Source organism: Melanerpes formicivorus, unplaced genomic scaffold, assembly GCF_026170545.1.
Source record: "Melanerpes formicivorus ecotype bairdi unplaced genomic scaffold, bMelFor1.0.p_v2 SCAF_20, whole genome shotgun sequence".
In the NCBI taxonomy this organism is placed as follows: Eukaryota; Metazoa; Chordata; class Aves; order Piciformes; family Picidae; genus Melanerpes; species Melanerpes formicivorus.
The window spans coordinates 12,367,856-12,389,218 of record NW_027142372.1 but is presented as its reverse complement, the minus strand read 5'-3'; the positions used below and the strand labels follow the sequence as shown (position 1 = coordinate 12,389,218).

The 21,363-nt window shown below is 46.1% G+C and overlaps 1 protein-coding gene across 4 annotated transcripts; it reads left to right on the top strand.

Moving 5' to 3' along the window:
- Nucleotides 1-51: 51 nt before the first annotated feature.
- On the top strand, nucleotides 52-19,981 carry KLHL36 (kelch like family member 36). 4 transcript variants are annotated; one of them, XM_068150843.1, is made up of 5 exons: nucleotides 52-317; nucleotides 5,497-5,575; nucleotides 9,439-10,512; nucleotides 11,303-11,460; nucleotides 16,900-19,981. In XM_068150843.1, exons 2-5 carry the CDS (start codon nucleotides 5,516-5,518, stop codon nucleotides 17,453-17,455), a joined length of 1,848 nt encoding a protein of 615 aa, XP_068006944.1. In that variant the 5' UTR covers nucleotides 52-317; nucleotides 5,497-5,515; the 3' UTR covers nucleotides 17,456-19,981. The 4 variants fall into 4 exon arrangements, with proteins under 4 accessions (XP_068006944.1, XP_068006943.1, XP_068006942.1 ...); XM_068150842.1 differs by having other exon boundaries at nucleotides 5,494-5,575; XM_068150841.1 differs by lacking the exon at nucleotides 52-317 and adding an exon at nucleotides 4,731-4,804.
- The last annotated feature ends 1,382 nt before the right edge of the window (nucleotides 19,982-21,363 follow it).

The following is a 21,363-nucleotide window of genomic DNA, read 5'->3' as shown; positions in this document are numbered from 1 at the left end:
CCAGGGACGGGGGGACGGCGGGGAAAGGGGAAGGGGAAAGGGGAGGGGGGGGGGATCCTGTCTGGAGGATGCAAAGCCGAAGCGCTGCCTGGGCAAGGTGGGCGAGGGGCTATTCCCGGCGCCGTGGGCCCGCCGCGGTGATGCGGATTTTGGGCCGGTGATATTTTTCCAGACCCCCGATGTTTCTGCAGCCCGTGACGGAAGGGTGGAGGAAGGAGGGAGAATCGATGCGCAAGATGGAGCAGCCGCTGCCGGCGCGGCGGGGCCGGGAGCCGGGCCGGGCGCACGGGAGGTAGCGGAGCCGCAGCGCGGAGCAGGTAGGCGAGGGGGAGGCAGGGGGAAGGCGGGGGACCGGCTCCGGCCGGGGGCTGGAGGATGGCATGCGGGGCAGCGCTGCCGGGGTAGGGTCAGGAGCTGGGCAAAGCTGCTTGTGAGACTGCGAGGGGGGAGCCGGGGTGGGGAGCCGGGCTGGGAGCTGTGAGTACTCCTCTCCCTACATGCGGGCCTCTTACAGGGGCTGTGAGGGTGACTTTGAGCCGTCACCGCTTGCTGCAGCTAGCTTCAGGTGTGTGTGCAGGCTCTGGAGGCCTGTCTGTGTCTCTTGTGTTTGTCTCACCCCGTTTCGGATGCAGCGATCTCCCCCTACTGGGCTCCACTTCAGCGCTACTAATTAAAAACAGAAAATCGAACCCGAGTCAATAGGCTAATGAGAGATGCTGGGCTTTGGGCAAAGGGACAAGGGCCGTCTGTAAGACTGCACATTGGTCTGGTGTGCAGGGACGGCGGGACAGGGACGGCTCATTTGCTGTGCAGAACGCAGCTAGAAATAAATGTCACCAGATGTTGTCCCCAAAGACTGGAGTTTTAAGACCCAGTCCTTACACCTCTCAGTGGGTTTCTAGCCTGAGCATGAGAGACTGGATATTGCAGTTTTAATAAAAAACTACATTCTGGGATAAAAGTTATCACATGTTGTTTCTTTTGACGTTTGCATTGGCATGTTCATTCTTTATTTCACATCGATACGCTGTAACGGTGAAGTCTGAACAGGGGAAAAAAATCTCTTTACCAAATGCAGTGGTTCAGCTTTTCCAAACATCTGGAGAAACAAGATAGCCAGAGCATGTGCCAATTGTAGGAGACCTCATTTTCTACCGCAGAATACGAAGCTCTAATCCTGCATGCAGCTTCTTCCAGAGAGTCCTGAATGATGTGAGGTTCCCTGTAGCATCGGGGCCCAAAACATAAGCATCTTGCTGCAGTGCATCTCCGTGATGTGGATGAGGTCATAGGGAAGAGAGAAATATTTCTAAGTCAGTACAAGTGTAGGACATGGCACTGGGGTGAATCACACTCTTATCTGTAGACTGCAGGCTCTAGATGATGATCACACAGAAATAGTTCTGAATTTCTATTGATTTTCTTTTGGCTCTGTCTTTGGGAACACTCCTTTTATGCTGACCATTATCTACTCATAAACATTTTTTTTTCATAGTCTGCATTTATCATCCCTTGGCACTGCCTTCCTGGCACTGCCTTCCTTCTGTTTACACCTGTAACAAATGCTGGTTGTCCTTGTCTTTTCACTCTTGCTCCTCAAGTCCTGATGTCTCCTAGGGCAGCAGTGGGTCTTTTTCCTTAGAAGGAGAAAACATCAACCTTATTTCAGTCCCTGTGACCCAGGGGCTGGAGTGGCTGAATTATATTCCTAAAGAGCTTCATGCCTCACACTTAGAAGTGCCAGATTCCCACCTGTCTGTGTGGGATCAAACCTCTGTGCTTATTTTCTTTGTCTTTGACACATTTTCAGGAATCTTTTAATGCATGGGGGAGTAAGTATTTTGTTCAGTTTCATCAGGCTGTAATTGGAGAGGAAAAAATACTTGTCTGGCTCTGCTTTGCTTTTCATATGGGAGTTTTGAGACCTCCATCTTGTGCACATGGATCTTTTCAGCGTGTGCAGGACGGTGTTACTGGCCTGGCAGCAGCATCTGTCCATTTCATAAGAGTCCTCAGAGAGGAAGCACAGACAACAGAGAAAGTGGAAGGACTTAAAAGAGGACTTGTGGATTTCCTCAATAGCAAAAAAAACTCTCCAGCAGGCAGGAAGTCTTGGATATCTGGACTGACCTTCAGATGTCCAGACTCTACTAATGAAGTTCAAGGAGGGCCTCAGAATGGGTAGGGGCAGCTGAACAAACAGGGTAGCTCTGCAGAGCTCTGGTCCCACGGGAGGTTTAACTGTTCTCCTAAAATATATTGCTACTGCCTTGCTCCTGCCTTGCCATCACAGAGTTTTGCTCCTTTTCTCATCTTGATTGTCCCCAGTCCTGTTTCTCCATCTGTCTTTCTAGTGCAGGAGCAGAGAGAGTAATGGAGAGAGTAAGACCCTCTTGAAGGAAAGGCTGCTGTAAATTCATGGGTCACGGTTAGCATTAGGGTTGGCAAAAAAGTAGGTTTTTTACTTAGGTCTTTATCCTGGGTTCCTATGATCAGAAGGGCTACAGCATTGTCTCAAAAGTGGGGGCATTAACATGGTGTGCAACAGCCAATACACACACAGAGCAGGGGTATTTCTTTTCTTTTCTTTTTTAATCTCAGATTTGCACAGAGTCAGGAGCTGGGAGCTATTTGACTGAGCCAGCTCTACCTACTGGCAAAGTTTCACACATTTACATGGGTCTGGTTAACAGACTCCTGCTACCTCTGCCCATCTATTGGTATTCTACTTCTTGGTTGGTTTACAGGTTCTCTGCCTTCAGTTAAAGCAACAGTATCTACAAAATTAATAGTGCATGCACTGAGAGGTGGTCTTGTAGGCAAGAGCTTCACAGCTCAAGAAGATGTGTACGTTGGTATTAATAACCCTTCTAAGAGGACAGGCTGAAGGAGCTAGGGTTGTTCAGCCTGGAGTAGAGAAGGGTCCAGAGAGCTACTAGTAGCCTGCTAGTACCTGAAGGGGGCCTACAAGAAGGCTGAAGAGGGACCATTCACAAAGGCCTGCAGTGATAGGATGAGGGACAATGGTTTGAAATTAGGGAAGAGTAGATTTAGGTTGGATGTTAGGAACGAGTTCTTTACTATGAAGGTTGTGGAACATTGAACAGGTTGCCTGGGAGGTGGTTGAGGCCGTGTCCTTGGAGATATTCAAGGTCAGGCTTGACAAGGATCTAACCAGCCTGATCTAGTGGAGGGTGTCCCTGCTCACTGCAGGGGTGTTGGACCAGATGACCTTTGGAAGTCTGTTCTAGCCCAAACCATTCTATAACTCCATGGTTATTGTGATGTTAATGACTAAAATTCACTCATTAGTGAACAGTTGCACATCTTCATGGTTTCTTCCATTGACAACAAGTTATTGTTTCTTTAGGTCTTGATATCCTTGGTACCTTCTTACAGTCTTTTGTTTTTCTCTGGTGGGAATTTCCACCACAAGCCAGGTATCATCAATCTTTCAGCTCCTCTTCAAGGCTCTAGTCCCTAGCAGGCGTGCATTGCTTATACAAAGCAACCAGCTTTACACTATAAAGCCTCTGATCAGTGGTCCTCAGCAGAACATCAATGCAGTATATTCAACCCTGCCTTCAATAGCATCACTATAACCTGGACATTCACTGAAGCAGTTTCATTTAGATAACAACAGGAGAGACCAAAGCTACAAAAATGCTTCTCTTCAGACTTAGTAATCATTTAGATTAGCAGAGACACCTCCTCATCCCCAGTTTCTCTGGGGTGGCTAAGAACAGAAGCAGCTGGCTGGGCAGCTGGCAGGCTGCTACTGCCCCAGCACTGGAGCCATTACCTGCAGTGGAGGACTGGAGGGCAGCTGGGGTGGGTGAAGGTGCTCACTTCCCAGGCTGCCCTGGCACACTGCCCTTGTTTAAAACAATGATGCTCCATGCTGTACTCATCATCTTCTGCAAGTGACAAGTGCCCCTTCACCATGTGGGACACATGTCCAAGCGTAGCTGTTCTTGGCGAGAGCAGATGGAGCTGGGTTGCTTGCATGAGTTTGGTTGCATGCACAATCCTGCTGGCTTCTGCTGTCCTGACGATAACCTCTGGAAGATCCACAGGAGTACTGGATTAACAAAGGGTTGTTTTACTTCTAGTGTTATAGTAATGACCATTTTGCTGGTGGGACTGACTGGGGTCTCCATGCAAAGTCTTTGCTTCTTATGTCATCCCTGAAGGAGGTGTATCATCAGCACTGCTGTACACCAAAGTGGGTTTTACTACCAGTTAAGCCTCCGGTCCCTACTCAATGAGAAAAAGCCTTAGGGCAGCACATACTGCTGAAGAGCTGCCAGCTACTGGCTGGCCAGTTGGGGAGTCAGATCCGTGTCTGGACAAGGAGGATGAGACGGTGACAGGACTTCCCGCGATGCATGCACACATCCACTCTGTTCGCTTCCTCCCAGATTTGCACAGTAACACTCCCAAGTATCCGTCACTCGCTGTAGCTGTCGCCTCGGCTGCAGCCATGGATGCCAGCACCATTCCCGGCCCAGCCTACCGGCAGGCATAAAACCCTAACCCTCCGGGGGTTCCCCTCCGCCGGGCCGCCCAGCCCAGCTGGCCCGGCCGCCATTTGGTCCCCGCGGGGTTACCGGCGGTGCCGTGGCCCAGCCCCGCGACGCCTCCTCCGGCGCCCGCCCGGCCCAGCGGCCTGCCCGGCGCTGCTCCCCGCCCCGCCCCGGTCCGTCGCCACTCCTTCCAGCCGGCCGGCATTTCCTGGGCTGGCCATGGCCGCGACGGGCCCTCCGGCGACGCTGTCCGCAGCTCGCCGCGATACCGCGCCGTGGTAACTCCCCGCTCCCGCCGCGGGGGACGGGGCGGCTGCAGGGTGCGGGAGGCTGCGCGGCTTCCTCCCTCGGGCGCCGCTGCCGGCTCTTGGCGTTCGTGGTGGCTTTCCTTTTTCCCGTATTTTTTTTTTATTTTGTTTTTTTTTGGTGTGTGTGGATTGTTTTGTTTGTTTTGTTTTGTTTGTTTTGTGTTTTTCCGGCTGAATGAAGGCTGTGCATAGCGCAGCCGGCGTAGCTGCCGGGAACGGGCCAGCTGCCGGCAGGCGGAGGGTGGTTCCCCGCGGGGTCTGTCCCCGGGGACCTGCGCGTCTCCGCTGCTCGGCTCATCCCTGCCCCAGGAAGGGTCTGAGCTGCAAAGCGTGGTCCTGCTGGCGCTGGCAGGAATGATTTTACCTCTAGCAGCGGTAGCGAGAGCTAGCAGTAAGTAAATAAGTTAGTAGCAGCAAGACACGCACAGGTCTTTGATTATACCCCAGCGTATCCCGACTTGTTGACACAACGAGCAGTAATAACACGAGGAAACAATACCAGGGAGCGAAACACACGTTTTTAAAACTCAGACGTTTTTCAAGCTGCAGATTAGCATGCATGGTTCTTCTTAATTGTGTTATTTATTCAGCGGGATACGGGTTTTAGCAGTCAGAAAGGATTGGTACGCTGCTAACGGCTTCCTTTGCTTTTGTTCCAGAAGTACTTTGCATCAGCCGGTCATGGAGGGAACCAGGCAAACCAGGATTTGTCGTCCACACAAAATAAGTGAATCCTCAAAGGTTAGTACATTTCGTGTTACCTACACAGAAATGACAGGAAGGGGAGGGTAAAAGCTGTCCTTTGAGCAGACTGTTTTGGAGGAATGTGAATATTTTGGGCTTTGAAAGAGAGATACGAGAACAGTGGTCGACCTGCTCAAATATTTTTTGATAGAAGCTGCTACCTAGTGATTAAAAAAAAACAAACAACCTAAATCCAAAAAAAACAGCAGCATCAAATGGGCATCTGCTCATCATAAGTCATTACTCATCAAACTCACATCACTGCAGCACAGTATTTTCTCTACACCAAAAATCCGGTCATTAAATGTGATCAGTATCAGTATCACTAAGGTTGGAAGAGACCTCAAAGATCATCGAGTCCAACCTGTCACCGCTTGGGGAATTTTTCATACTGGCCCATCTAATAAAAGCCAAGCTAGTTGCAGATACAAAGCTGAGATGGCTTTTCAGATTTAGTGTTTGTTTTGTACCAGATGAGAGGCTTGATCCTGTAAATGGTAATTCCAGTGAACTTGAGGAGTTCTTGTAGGTTTGCAAGGTTTAAGTTTTTAGTATAAACTTTCTTTCTGTAAAAATGGATTGATTTTAGTTGGGAATCCATGGAACTCCATTTTAGGTAATTCTTTATGCAAGTCATCAGGCTGATGACCTTTAATTTATAAGATTTAATATCAGCTGTAATTATGTTAACTTTCTTTTGTGCCAGTGTGAATAGCTTTTCTGTTCCAGAGTGAGTGCTAGGTTACAGGTGCTGCAGGGCAAGTACCTTGTGCTACCAACAACAGCTGGAGGAGAAAAACTTTTCAGTGCCTGTATCAGGCTTATCAGAGTTGAATGAGACAGATCTCATTTTCTTTGGCATCACTGGTACTGCATTAACAATCTGAAAGAAATGAGATCTTGGAAGCCGAAAGAAGTTTAAATCCTGCTCTAATACAGCTGATAAAAGATGAATAGGACTAATTTTTAAATGCATCCCTCCCAATGTCATTTTACCCTGAGTGCTGATCCTGTCTACCATTTAAATGGTTTAGTCTGAATGTAATAATAATTCATCACATTAAAAATTAATTAACTTGACAGCATTGTTTTGTTTTCTTGCTTAGACAGCAGCTGTCACTATCTGTTCAGCTTAGAGTTACTAGATAATGCGAAAGCTGTTCTACAGACTATAAATAGCTTGAGAAAGATGTTCATGTTTAGGATAAAATTAGGCTTGGGTTTGAAATGTGCAGCTTTCAGCTTCTGTTACTTGCTTGCTGAGTGAATGAACTTGCTAAGTGGCTGAAATCTGTTAATGTATTCTGAGCCCATCCAGTGCCACATGGAATGATTTTATGCTTGATTTCTGAAGTAGCAGCAGTTCTACATGGCAACAAGGGGTTTAGGAGTACAAGTTGTCAGGCGTATTTGTGGTCAGGATTACGCTGCTGACTCCACAGCCAGCTAAGTACATAGGGATCTCTGGCAAATCTTATATTCTGGTGTAATCTTGTTATGCACGATGGTGGTATTAGAGAATATTAGAGGGAAATGATCAGCCAGTGTACAGAGACAGGAGGGGAATACATTTTTGGTTTAATCCAATAACTGTCCCCCGTGAGTCAGATTCAGAAGAGGGTGCTGTGAGATGCTATTGTCTGTTCAGCCACTCTCTTTCATGCCACAGATGGATGCTTTGTCCTTTGCCATATTTATTCTTTTTCCTGCCTCTTCCACCCCAGGGTCTCTACTTGGGCTCCTCTATGATGTCAGCATTTCGCAATCTCTGTAAAATGAAGATAAAACTTTACGTTCCTTAGCTCCCCTATTTGTTTTTTTCTCTGTTACAGATCTCTGGCAGTTCTATTTCTCACTGGAGGTTACTTTATCTGTGCAGTAGATCCCTTTTTAAGCTCAGGGATTCGGTGAGGCAGTGGGTATGAGGCAAATTAAAGAGTTTTGCCCAGACTGAAGCCTCTTCGCTTAGACTGGTTTAACTCTGTGCGCTTGCATGTACAGAGTTACTCCAAGAGGAGGCTTTTCTGGCAGCAGAGTCTCCATTGTTTAGAAAAGAGCATAAGCAAAACTCAAGAGAAACTGCTGGGGTCTCACACGAAGAGCAGCATGTTTGGGTCTCATCTGTGGCAGACAGCCTGTCGCTCCACCACCAACTGCTGAAAGGCAGACGTGGGCGGTCAGGCTCCTGAGGTTGGCATTAGCTCAGGGGCACTGGCTGCCATCACGTCTGGGCAGTGGTGAGCTGCATGTGTTAATCCTGGTTATCTCCTCCTATAACAGTACAATTACCAAATGATGTACACAGAAAGTGCATCTAGAGTGAGGGATGAGTGCAGGGGAAAATATGTGGCTCTAGGCCTTGACCCTGTCCCATCCAGGTGGCTAGAGAGCTTGTCCCACCATGATTTAACCAACCCAATAATGACTTAGCCAGACAACAATCATCATGTGCTTTCTGTTTGGGAAACCACGGAAGGCATGGATAGTCAGGATTTCCATGAGCAAACAGTTTGATGAAGGAGATCTTGAACACCTGAGAGGCTTGGGAAGCCATCAGGTCATCTGTGTGACTGTTCTTGATATAGATAGGGACTGAAACACCTTATCAGGGTGTCACTTCTGGGAGTGCAGCCTGAGGGTGTAGTGCTAGGCAAAACTCAATGTTCTACAGCCAGAACTGTTCAGTGTTGACTTAGGTATGAAACAAAGACTTGCTTCCTCTTCACCTCCTTTCATTTCTCTTACATGCCCATGCAAGCTCTGCAACTGTGCCTGGTTGGGACTTGGTAATTAAAGTTACGTATTTGCATTTAACTTAACTGGCTTTTATTAAGAGAGATCACAAGGTAACTGACTGTACCACTGAGCATTCCAGTTCTCTGGAAGGATGGTCCTAAAAGCTGCATCACTTGAGGTACTGGGGTGACCAGCCCCTTCACTAGTGTTCTGCAGGACATCCAAGGGGTAACAAAACGTTTCCATTTTGGTTCTTTTTAAAACTGGTAAAGTGAGTCTGTGAGAAAGAGGCAAATGCTGCTAGCCTCAAAAGCTCAGTGACATGTACAGAGCCGGTGGGAAGAATGTCTGGGCCAGAGGGCTTCCAGAAGGGCACTTAATGGACACAGTCTGAGGGCGTTTTCCCCTTTCTTTAAAAGAAAAATGTTTAGTTGTATTCATTAAACAAAAGCTACCTCAGCTTCTGGAAGCAAGTTGAAGTCTTATGGGAATAAGTTTCCACATGTGTGGCTTTGCACATAAATAAACAGCTATTATTTTTGACTGCAGTGTGTGTGCCTGGAATAATATGGAAAGAAAGAGGGCTTTTACCCTGACAAGCTTAGAAATGTGGAGTTCTGAAAAGATTTAAGAGGGGGTAGCTGTCAAGTAAGCACTAACCCAAACAATACATGGTCTGAATGAAAATTTGGCACACTGCTGCATGTGTGTCTCCCACTCCAAGTATTTTGTGAGTAGCTTAGTTGAGAAGAACTCTGTAAGGAGTCATTTGGGGGGCAAGTAAGAAAGGGAATGTCAGCAAGCTGTCTTGAAGACAATGAGTGGAAGAGATTCAGAAAATTGTGTCTGTATAAATCATCAGGGAGGAGGTTGGGATGCAGCATTATGGAGGAGGTAGGAGTCAATTATAAAAAGACAAGGGGAGTAGGGAGCATTAAAAGTCAGCACAGGCCTCTCAAAGGAAAGGTGAGCAGCTTGGGCTTGTACTACTTTGCTTGCCAACTGTTTCAACTCAGAATTTATTACATATGTGCAACATGAGTCTGCTTCCTTTTTCTTGTGGATGACTGATGGAAAAACATTGAGATTTATCTTGGTGAAGATAAACTGTTTGTTTATTCCAGGTATACAGGTGGGATGACCACTCTAGTCTGGTTCTTCAGAGCCTGAATGAGCAGAGACACCGAGGCCTCTTCTGTGACATTGTCCTTGTGGTGGATGAGCAGAGAGTCCCTGCCCATCGGAACCTCCTCGCTGTTTGCAGCGACTACTTCAACTCTATGTTCACCATTGGTATGCGAGAAGCCCATCAAAAAGAGGTGGAACTTTTTGGAGCCTCCTACATTGGTCTCAAGGCTGTAGTGGATTTTCTTTATGGCAGTGAGCTGTCTTTAGATGGGGGCAACATTGACTACGTGCTCGAAACAGCTCACCTGCTGCAGATCTGGAAGGTGGTTGACTTCTGCTGTGAGTATCTGGAGAATGAGGTCAGCGAGGAGAACTACTTGTACCTGCAGGAGCTAGCCTCGATTTACAACCTGAAGCGCCTTGACTCCTACATTGACTCTTTCATCCTGCAGAACTTCGGCACGCTATCTTTCACCCCAGACTTCCTGCAGAACATTTCCTTGCAGAAGCTCTGCCAGTATCTGGACAGCAGCAACGTGCAGCAGGAGTGTGAGCATGACTTGCTGCAGGCTGCCTTGCAGTGGCTGACCCAGTACCCAGAACGGGAGAATGAGGCGTACCAGGTTCTGGATAACATTCATTTTCCCTTGATACCCAAAAGTGATCTCCTCCATCGAGTCAAGCCTGCTGTCTGCTCTCTTCTTCCCAAAGAAGCAAACTGTGAGGGGTTTATAGAGGAGGCAGTGAACTACCACAACAACGTGACGGCTCAGCCTGTGCTGCAGAACAAGCGGACAGCCCTGCGGACCTGTGAGGAGAGGCTCCTCTTTGTGGGTGGGGAGGTTTCTGAACGGTGCCTGGAACTGAGCGATGATACCTGCTTCTTGGACACCAGAAAGGGGCAGTGGGTAGCAGAAACCCCTCTCCCGGCCAGGCGAAGTCACCACTGCGTTGCAGTCTTGGGAGGCTTCATCTTCATAGCCGGAGGCAGCTTTTCAAGGGACAATGGAGGGGATGCAGCTTCCAATCTCCTATATAGGTATGATCCCCGCTGTAACCAGTGGATAAAGGTGAGACTTAAGCTGTATTATTTCTCTGTTTAAAATCCTCAATGTTTAGAGTGTTTTCTTGGTTTTGGTGGAGGGCCAGGGCTCATTAGAATAGCTAACACAACACCACTTGCAAATGGAAATTGTTTAAGCTGAAAAAGCAGTTACTTGAGTTCTTTGTGGGAGTGAATGAGTTACACAGCAGAAGAGTCTGGGGCAGATTTTCAACATCACCTGGGATTTGAGCAACTCATCTGTGAAATTCCTGGTCAGCCTCCACCTGTACCTCTTCAGATTAGAATGGATTACAGGGGCAATTACTTGGTTCAGCTTTCTGAAGCAGCAGCCTGTATTACTAAATCAAAAAAACGGTCTGATGTAAAAAGATGATGTCACTGACACTTGTCAAATGTCTCGGTGCTAACTGGCTTTTGGAACAACCTGTTCACTTGCAGTCCCACTGCAAAACCCTGCAGCCAACGCACGTTCCTGTATAAACCACCCTGGGTGGTTTTCAGTGATTGCTATGTATGTTTCTTGCAGAGTTGTGGGAGAGGCTCATGGAACACAAACACTCAGAGGGTAACCTCTCTCTTAGATGCTTCCTGTTGTCCCCTGTTTTGAAAATGAATGCTATGTAACATGCTACTGCAGAGAAACAAGTGTTTTATCCATCCAAGGGTCAAACCCAGCAGCTCTCCTTTCCAAATGCATGGGAAGGTGGAACTGTCCTCTCCTCAGACATGCATGTACCTTAGTCAGCTTACTTGCCAGATGTTTGAAGGTTTCAGCATGTTCTTATTTTTGACAGGTTGCCTCCATGAGACAGCGCCGTGTGGATTTCTACTTGGGAGCTATCACTGACATGCTGGTAGCTGTTGGTGGCAGGAATGAAAATGGGGCACTTTCTTCAGTGGAGACCTACAGTCCTCAGAAGGATTCCTGGTCCTATATAGCAGGCTTGCCCAGGTAATGGAGACATTTGGGAAGTCATCCTGTGTTTGAAGAAAGGCAGCAAAGGGAGCTTGTGTGACTTCAGCTGATGAAGGGGGGCAAAAGGATACATAACCAGCATGGTGTCAGCAAGCAAACCGTATCAGCATTTGGTATTTGAGCAACCAGCTCTTCCAGGCTGCATGCTCCTTGTCAGCTTGATTGGGTTCAATTTTTGTCCTGAGGCACATCTGAAGGATGGGAGGGAGAGCACTGGGAATTTTCCTCTGCTGTTCCTAAAATATTTTTCCTGACATGACTTGGAGTGGACTCTTTTCAGAGGCACTGTTTAGGTCCTGCTTAGAGGTTTCTAGAATTTATTTGGCCTTACTTTGTCACCCTGGTCTTCTTTGTAAGCTGCTCAGGTTGGCTGTTGCAGGTGAACCACACTTACCTGTACTGCAGATAGATAACCCTGGCAAATGTGACTTCTCTTTCTCTCAGTCTGAGTTAAGGCTTAGCTGCATTACTTTTGAGAGGCTCTAGTGTTTCAGCTCTCTTTGTAAGAGCAGCAGAGGACATTGCTAGTATTCTGCATCAAGGTTTTAGTGGTGACTTGGTAAGAAAGGTGCCCTAGCATTTCATTGGCAAAGAGCTGTTCAGATTCAGTAATATTTCAGAGTTGTGGGAATCACAGGAGCATTGGCTGCGGGGATGCTATCTTCATGGTGTCTGAAACCTGCAGCTCCAGCAGCAGTGCTTGCATCAGGAACAAGACACTTGCAATTTGATTTGAGAGTTCAGGTTTTCCCTTAGCCCCTGAGCTGCAGAGCCATAGGCAGCCAGCGAGGCACGGAAGCCTGTTGCCCAGTTCTATTTTGGGTACGTGCTGCAATGCGAGTCTGATCCAGGCTAACAGCTGGGCTCGAGTGCTCTTCAGAAGCAGGATGCTTCTTTCCATTTTATTTCTATTGACACAGGCACATCTAACAGTTGAGGCTAAACACCACAATCATTCCTGGGACATTGTGTATGAGAGTGTCTTCAGTTGCTTCTGTTAAAGCCCTCCTCTAATTGGGGTACCTGTGACATCCCACAGGATTTGTAGCACAGCTTTTCCTTCTCTCTGTACTTTTTTTCAGAGAAGTGTAGAGATGACCTGACTGCGTTGTATGTTGTTAGAAAAACACTCACCTTAGACCTGGCACGGATATTTTTAGCAACAGATGATCCTGGGAAAGCTTGCATGGTTGGCTTAAGCCAAGGAGACTGTAAGCTGTCTGAAAAGGGGCAGGTTGTCTGCACGGTCCCCCTGCTACCTGTGTATTGGCTTTGGGAGTTTTGCAGCTGCAGCATTTGAAAGTGAACTTTGACATGGAGGGTATTAATTTTTTTGTTAGATTCCTAGCTGATCCACTTGGACCAGGCAAAAGTCCCCCTTTTGGGATAGACCCCACTTGCATTGGCTTAGCTGGTTGCTAAACTGCAGGGTTATGCTGTAGAACAGCAACTATTTTACATTATTGCAACATCCCAGAAAAACAGTTCTGCATCTTCTCTTCGTGCATGCTCTGTCCTCATCCCATGCTAACTATCCCTTGTGCCAGCTCAGGTCTTTGTGCAGCTGTGTGGTGAACTAGAGAGTTTCCCACTTTTCCATGTAGCTGCTCCTTTGGGTGTTGATATCATAGAATCACAAAATTATTTGGGTTGGAAGAGACCTTAAAGATCACCTAGTTCCAAATTCCCTGCCATAGGCAGGGATACCTTCTACTAGACCAGGTTGTTCAAAGCCCAATCGTTCTAAGGCTTACAGCTTGTCATGTGTGAGGAGATTTTCAGGGGAAAGGTGGTGATTGTGTCCCTGACTAAATATGCCTCCTGCCTGCTACCAAATCCTGTGTCTGTGTTGCTGAACACAGGCACAGTCATGCTTCCCTAAAGAAAAGCTTTGCAAGCTCTTTTATATCTCTTCTTCCCCCATCCCCCACCCCCTTCCCACTCCAACACGGTCAAAACAACACGTTGTTTTCTCCAACCTCTTTCTTGGAAGGAGCTGAGCTGTTTTGACTGAAATAATGCTGCCTTACTGAAGAAGCAAACACAGCCTCTTCAGGCAGATGCTTAATGTGGAGAACTTCAGCCAAGCTATCTAAACGGTGGATCTGGTCCAAGTCTGCTACAAGTGAATTTTGCCTGACTCTTGTTCAGGCCCTTGGTTGTGGGATACCTTTCCCAGTCTTCAGAGAGGTTTTGTATATTTATTCATTTATTTTTTACCATTTTCCCAGGCTCTTTGGGAGCAGTTGCTGCCATAGTTTCTAGCCCGGCAGGGAGGAGCGGTGGCTGACAAGCTTGGCAGAGCAGAAGTTGGTGCAATGTGTTCTCGTTGTGAATAGACCATGAAAAACTCTGCTGCAAACATCAGTGAAATTAATTGAGTGGCCCTAGGTTAAAATTTGGCAGAGCAACTGAAAGCTCCTGCATGAGGAAATGTGTTGGAACAGGTTAACAAATGATGGTATCTGCTCTGCTAGTTGAGTCACGAATGATCTCTCAGGGTTGCAACAGGTGGACACCAAGATTCACAGCGATCACAGCTTGCCTGGACTTAGGCTGGAGCAGGGGATTCTCAAAGTCTTATTAGTTGGGACAAGTGTTCCTTCCTTTAAGAAAACAATTGATACATTTTCTGGCTTCACTGAAGAGTGCAACTGTGTCAGAAATGGTAATTTTGGCAGCACTCTATCTAGGTAAGCCATCCAGTATGGGGAACTGGCTCTAACAGATGAATTGAAACCTCTTTCTCCTTAATGCCTCTATCTTTTTTTTCTGCCCACTCTGACAGATAACACTGCCAAAACACAGGATGGTTTCTGCTGGAGGGTGTCTGAGCCTGCTGTACTGCAGTGTACTGTTCTGTTGCATGTTTAGAAGTGACTCTGCTTAGACCACAGGGCCTGCAGGAAGGATTGGTATTGATTTGCTTTGCTTTGTGCATTTTATCTCATGCAATTTTCTGGAGTGTGCAATTCTGGATGAGCTTTTTAGAAGTCAGGCAAAGTGAAACACGTCTAGGCAATTTCAATGGGTAATCTCCCTCTGCTGGGAAATAACAACTTGATGGTCAATTTGGTGCTTCAGATATGATCTCCTCTTTCAGAGTGCTCTGATAACTATTGCTGTTCACTGGGCATAGCCATTGGTTGAGGCAAAAAGAGAAGCATCAGTGCTTTCTCTGAAGCTGTCTGTGCCAGATTGTATGCATGTGCTTGAGAGAAAATGTTATTGCTAGATTACCTGCATAGAATTCCCCTTTCCAGTAACTGTAGGAGAATATTTCAGCTACTTCCTAAAAGTCATTCAAGTTTTCATTAACTTGTGGTCTCTCTTTTATTTTGAAATGCAGAATGATTGCTATCAGCAGTACAGTAACCCTGGGATATGGCACTGCACTGTTCCTCTTCTCTTTCTGATTCCTCAAAACCTGTTACCTGACACTTCCTCCTCTGTGGAGTGCTCTGGGTAGCTTGCTGGTTAGATGTGGGTTGAGAAAGGACATGAAGTCAGTTTGTCCATCTGACTTCCTGGCTAGGTAGTCTACTTTTTAAGACCTATTCCCATGTATATAGAGAAGCAAAGACTCTGGCAACCAGACTGGTGCCACTGGAGACATACACTCCCAGTTCTTGTCCGTAAGAGACCACAAACAAGGTCTGTACACAGCATCTGTGTACACTAAACTGCCATAGTGTTTCTGGCAGGTGCAAAAGCTAAACATGGGCTCAGGGTATTTCATGTCAAACAGAAACACCAAGCATGAGTTCTGTGCTTCCATGGTTAGGCAGATTGTGAGTTGTGGAAATTTTGAGTAGCCTTTTTGGATAAAGTCTCATAGCTATGCCTTAGTCTTCTCTGTCTTTTTTTGTGAATGGCTAAGAAGCAGTAGACTTCTGAAGCCATCTCTGCAAGGTCTCCAGGGATGATGCCCCAGACTTGTAGCTGAAAGGTCTGTCCTGGTCACTTAGCATTCTCAGGCCAAGTGTCTCAAGGATTCTTCTATTTCTTGTATCAGGAGCTGGTTAGAATGCCTGACTCAGGCACCAGTCAGGGATCAGAAGCTTTGTCAGGCATCTAGAATAATAAACATCTTTTAGCTTTTCTCAGAAGGGTTGCTTTCAGGGTAGATGTGTGATTTCTTTTCTATTCTACCTTTTCCCTTGGCACAAAAGTGTTTGGCATTTATGTGTGTGGAAGAAGTTAAGATACTGCTTGTGTAGCTGAGAGAAACTCACCATGTGAAATACAAACAGCTCAAGGTTCTATCCACATTTTGTTCCCAGCATGTTCAGGCATGGTTCAAAAGCATTCCAGGCCACACTAATGCTAACCTAGGTTTGTCTGTCATAGAGATTGAGTTGTCTTGAGCCCTTGACTACAAAGGATGGCTGGTAGCAGAGGCTTGTGAGTGCAGAATGATGAATCTATTACTCTGTAGCCCTATGGGTATTAAATTGTTGGGGCTCTTTGTACTGGTGTGTGAGCCAGTTTGCTGTGGCTGGTGCTGCAGCTACAGCTTTTGATGGCCCATGCACCAAAAAAAAGCAAACAAGGCATGTTCAGGAAGGGTATGTTCAAAGAAGCAGACGCCCAACCATTCCACATCTTATAACTCAAAGGTGTTTGGTCAAGAATATCCTAGCATGAAGTTAAGAAATCAGTTTGTAGTGGCTTTATAGCAGCTGATCAAAGGGGTTTTCTTTCTGCCCTGTGGAAATGGTGTGCATGATGTTGGTTCTGCATTTCATGTTGTCTTACTTCAAACATGGACCTGGATCTCTTTGAGGTCTGTTGCCTTGTCTCAGGATGGCCAAAGTTACCACCTGTATAGCAGAAGTGGTAGAACAGCTGGATAGCAGAAGTGGTAGAACAGGTGGATAGCTCATGAAAAAGACACTAAAGGATCATGACTGCAAATAAACCAGGCTGTGAGCACTAATGGGGAAGAAACACGATTCACGATCCTGAAAGCTGTGGGAGGCAGCACTAATATTCATGTTGTTTTTTCTTGGTTAATTGCTACTGGTAAGTCTGAGAGGTATCATGAGTATTTCCACTTTCTGTCATAGAAACCCTTGATGAAATTGTGGACTTTGTCTTCTCTGCCCCAGCCTAAGCAGTGGGGCAGGAATATGGCAGTGAAGATCATGCCAGCTAGAGCAGGATGAGTTACTTCTGTTGTGTGGCACACTGTAGGGGATGCTCTCAGAAGTAACTGTCATAGCTCAGCACTCTGCAGTGCAGGTTGGAACAGGTTGAATAAGAATAGTTACTGGGTAACTACTGGGATTAGGGTTTCTTCTCTCTTTAGTTACTCTTTATTTTCTCCTTTAGTACCAGCCCTTGTTGAATGTTTGGGTGTCTTGATACAATCTGTCAGCACTAAGTCAGATCACTTCTGTTTGCCTGCCCTAGGTTTACCTATGGCCACGCTGGAACAGTCTACAAGGAGTTTGTGTACATTTCAGGAGGCCACGATTACCAGATTGGCCCCTACAGAAAAAACCTGCTGTGCTACGATTACCGCACGGATGTCTGGGAGGAGAAGAGGCCGATGATCACTGCCCGAGGCTGGCACAGCATGTGCACCTTACAGGACAATATCTACTCCATCGGTGGCAGTGACGACAACATAGAAACCATGGCTCGCTTTGACATTCTGAGCGTGGAGTCCTACAGCCCTCAGTGTAACCAGTGGACCAGAGTTGCTCCTCTGTTGCAAGCAAACAGTGAGTCAGGGGTTGCGGTCTGGGAAGGCAAGATTTATATCCTCGGAGGATACAGCTGGGAAGAAACAGTCTTCTCCAAGACAGTCCAGGTTTATGATAAGGAGAAAAATAAGTGGTACAAAGGAACCGACTTACCCAAAGCCATTGCCGGTGTGTCTGCATGTGTCTGTGCACTGAAACCCAAAACAGAGGACAAAAAGAAAAAGACAAAAACAAAAAAGCATCAAGATCGAGGAAGATGACTACTTCTGGATAGCCACCCTTTGATGGTGGACTCCAAAAGAGCCTTGTATTTAATCATTTCTATCTAATCTTTTATTATTTTCTTTCTTTTTCCTTTTTTTTTTTAAATGGGGGGGGTGGAAAGCATCTTCTGAAGCCTCAGAACATGTCCAGTTGAATGTGGTTTTTGGAGTAAGCTCGTGTTTAAGGTAAAACCAACAAAAGAAACAAACCAACCCACCCTCCTACTAGGTAAGGGGTGATATGGCAAGAGAGGTTGTTCTGCTCTCCTGAATGTTAAGGCTTAGTCTTTTACTTCTGTTGATCATGGCATTTCCACCTACATCCTATTATGTTGACTTTTTATAGCAAGGTTGGATCTGCGGCTGTGACAATGTCAAGGGAGAGGAGGCAGAGTAGTGTCTGGTTTGAACTTACAGAGCAGTTCAAAGGAGTTCAGAAGCAACTGCTAAGAGTGAAATGGCTCTTTGGTGTTGTAATTATGAAGTTTTGTAACTTTGAATTCCATTTACAATACATTCTTGAGTTGTTGGTATCAGATTTCTGGAACATGAGTGTTCAAAGAGAATATTGCTCATGGTGAATGCAGGTCAGATCAGCTGGAAGAGCAACTAACTCCACTGTACTCCTAAAATTAAGACCATTTTACTGTGTGGCTGAAGAATAGCTGGGATTGACTTGGGCTTGGACTGATGGCATTGTGAACCCTGAAATCTGGGAAAGGTGGCATGATTTTGCAACTCTTCTTGTGGCACTTCTCATATCTAAACGCAGTAAGAAGTTTTTCTTAGGTTTTGAAACATGACCCAGAGTGAGGGGGGAAAAAAAAAATCTGCTGAAGAACTTAAAAGATTTTAAAATTTGGATGAAAACTCTGCAGTTTGCTTTGGGCTTTAAAGCAGATGGAACTGATAGGGCTTGCTGCAAGTGTGGGGTTTGCTGAATAGGGTGACAGTGGGGAGAAATGGCAGGAGGATCCTTCAAGTGAACTTGAGGCAAGATGATGTCTCTCCCTAGTCCTACCAGGCTGTAGAAGCTGCAATCCACTTGATTTAACTGAAGCTTCACAGTGCTCTCTGCTAGTAGCCAGTGTGAGCAGGGGCCCATACTGGAGTATTCTACTGTCAAAAAGCGTATTAACCCGGCAAGATTAATTGGGTTTGGTAATCCTGAAGAACAGCAACTTAAGCTTTTTACCTGAGCTAATAGCTCACACTTTGCTCTCTTTTTTTTTTTTTTTTTTTTTTTGTTTGAAAGTTCAAAATGTCTTTTCATGCAAGTAGCCTTTTCTGGTGGATTTAGCAGGGCCTTGAAGTCATGCAAGCAAACACCTTCCCCAGTGAGACAGGTTCAAAAGGGAAAAAAAACGAAGTATGCCCAGGACTGTGGTTGGGATCCAGGCAGTGGGGCTGAACGCTGCGTCACACTATGCTCTGCATACCAAGTGCAGAGATTTCCAACCCAAGTGTTAGTCCACCCTCTACAAACACAGCTGATTCTGCTGCAGATACTAAAATTCCCCGACTGTCTGGCCAGCGCTCAGGCGGTCACCCCGCGGCGGGTTACAAGCGCACCTCTGATTCGCAAGAAGTCGCTCACCAGCAATCTGATACAGCCGCTTCAGTTACTGTAACGATGCCAGGCCACAGGTTAATAATGTTCCTCCTTCCCACAAGAAGAAATTTTTAGAAAGTTTTTAAAAAACAACAACAACTTTTCTACTTTTTTATAAGACATTTTGCTAACTCGGTCTCTCCTTTGCCATATATTCTATTATTTCCTGTAGTAGCTCCCGCTCTGTACTCGTGCCCCTGTTGTTGCCCAGGAGCTCCTCGTTTGATGGATCTTTGTGAGCTGATCGGGAGAGGATGCAGCTGTCAGAGCAGCGTTTACATTCTCAACATTGTCAGGCACTCAGCTATAACTGTGACTATTGTACAGCCTCTTCCCTGAGAGTCCAGCTCGCCAGACATGCTAATGACCATGCTTTATTTTCAGCTGGTGGTGATCTGCTGAGTGGATTTCAAGGGCTTTGGTTTAAAGTTTAGCTGGGGAACTGTTCACTGTTGCTGTTGTTCCTCCCTCAGTCCTTTCGCATCTCCCTTGTTGCGCCATAACTACCAATATTTCAGGTTTGCCTTCCTGTTGTACAGACAGCTGATATCCTGCTACCCACCCTTTTGTTTCCAACTGTTTACCTCAATATTTGGAAAACACTTAGATAACATTTTTGCACTTAATTTCATTTGAAGCTCCTGAAAGTTAAAGACCTCTTGGAACATCTTTGTGTCGAACGAGGTACCTCTGAATAAATTGCTGGAGTGCAAGGAAGTTACAGGCTTCTCCTTCAGTGCTAGGACAGGATTTAAGAAAACCAGTTGAAATTAATTTTGTGAAACTCCTTGAGGTTTTTAAAAGAGAAAAGCCTCAGGAGTTAGTCTTTCATTTGCATTAATGGATTTATTTTAAGGCCTTTGTACACTGCATGAAGTAATGCTTTGGGGTTTTGGTTTTTTTTTTTTTTTATCCTAAAAATGAAAAAAAAAAAATATTCAAAAATCAAAACCAAACATTTTTGGTTATGACAGACTCATGAATGAGCTGTCTGGGGAGTTTTATAGCTGAAATCCTTCTTCTGTTGACTGACAGTTACTGAACTTCTTGGGACATTTTCCTGTGTAAGTACAGAACAAAACTTTCAAAGACTCGCTTTGTTTCTGTTAATGGGTTGCTTGTTATTCTATTCCCCCCTTCTAATGTGTTTATGTATTACATTAATGTCTGGAAACAATAAATCCAGTTTAGAATATTGTATTCATCACTGGTCTGATTGTCTATTGATTTAATTGAGGCTTTCCTTTTGGATGACTTGGAAAGAAGTCATCTTGTAATTATTTTTAGGTGGTGTTGATAATGATGGAAGTATTTTAACAGGTAGAAGCTAAATGGAGTAGCAATATGAAGTTGAACTTTCTTGGCTAATCCACATCCTCCCCCTCTACTCAGCTCTGGTGAGACCCCACCTGGAGTACTGCGTCCAGTTCTAGAGCCCCTATTACAAGAGGGATATGGAGGTGCTGGAACGTGTCCAGAGAAGGGCCACGAGGATGAGCAGAGGGCTGGAGCACCTCTCCTATGAGGACAGACAGACAGTTGGGGCTGTTCAGTCTGGAGAAGAGAAGGCTCTGAGGTGACCTAATTGTGGCCTTCCACTATCTGAAGGGGACCTACAAGAAGGCTGGGGAGGGACTTCTCAGGATCTCAGGCAGCGATAGGAGTATGGGGAATGGAATGAAGCTGGAGGTGGGGAGATTCAGGCTGGATGTGAGCAGGAAGTTCTTCACCATGAGAGTGGTGAAGCCCCGGAATGTGTTGTCCAGGGAGGTGGTTGAGGCCCCATCCCTGGAGTTGTTTAAGACCAGGCTGGATGAGCCTATGGGCAGCCTGATCTAGTGTGAGGTATCCCTGCCCATGGCAGGGGGGTTGGAACTAGCTGATCCTTGTGGTCCCTTCCAACCCTGACTGATACTATGATACTATGATTTTCTGCATCATGCTTCAAACCAGACAGTCAGAAATGACTGTTTACGTGAGGCTTTTGTCACATCCATGTTTGCACACTGGTTTCAAAGACTGTATTTAATGAGGAGCAGATAAACACAGTTCTGACTTCACGACATCAGGCTTAATTGCATAGGCAAAATATAGCCTTAGTATTCATCACGGTAAGCTTTATTTTTCCCAGTTCGTTTATCATCTGTTCAAAAGCAGAGGCTGTGGGTGAGCGTGGGACATCTCTCGTGCTATCAGAGGCCACAGGGGTGTCATAGCTGTGGTTGGTGTAAGCATTCTTCTGTTATTAAAGGAACTAGTTATTCTATTCGCCCCTCCAAGACGCACAGCAGTA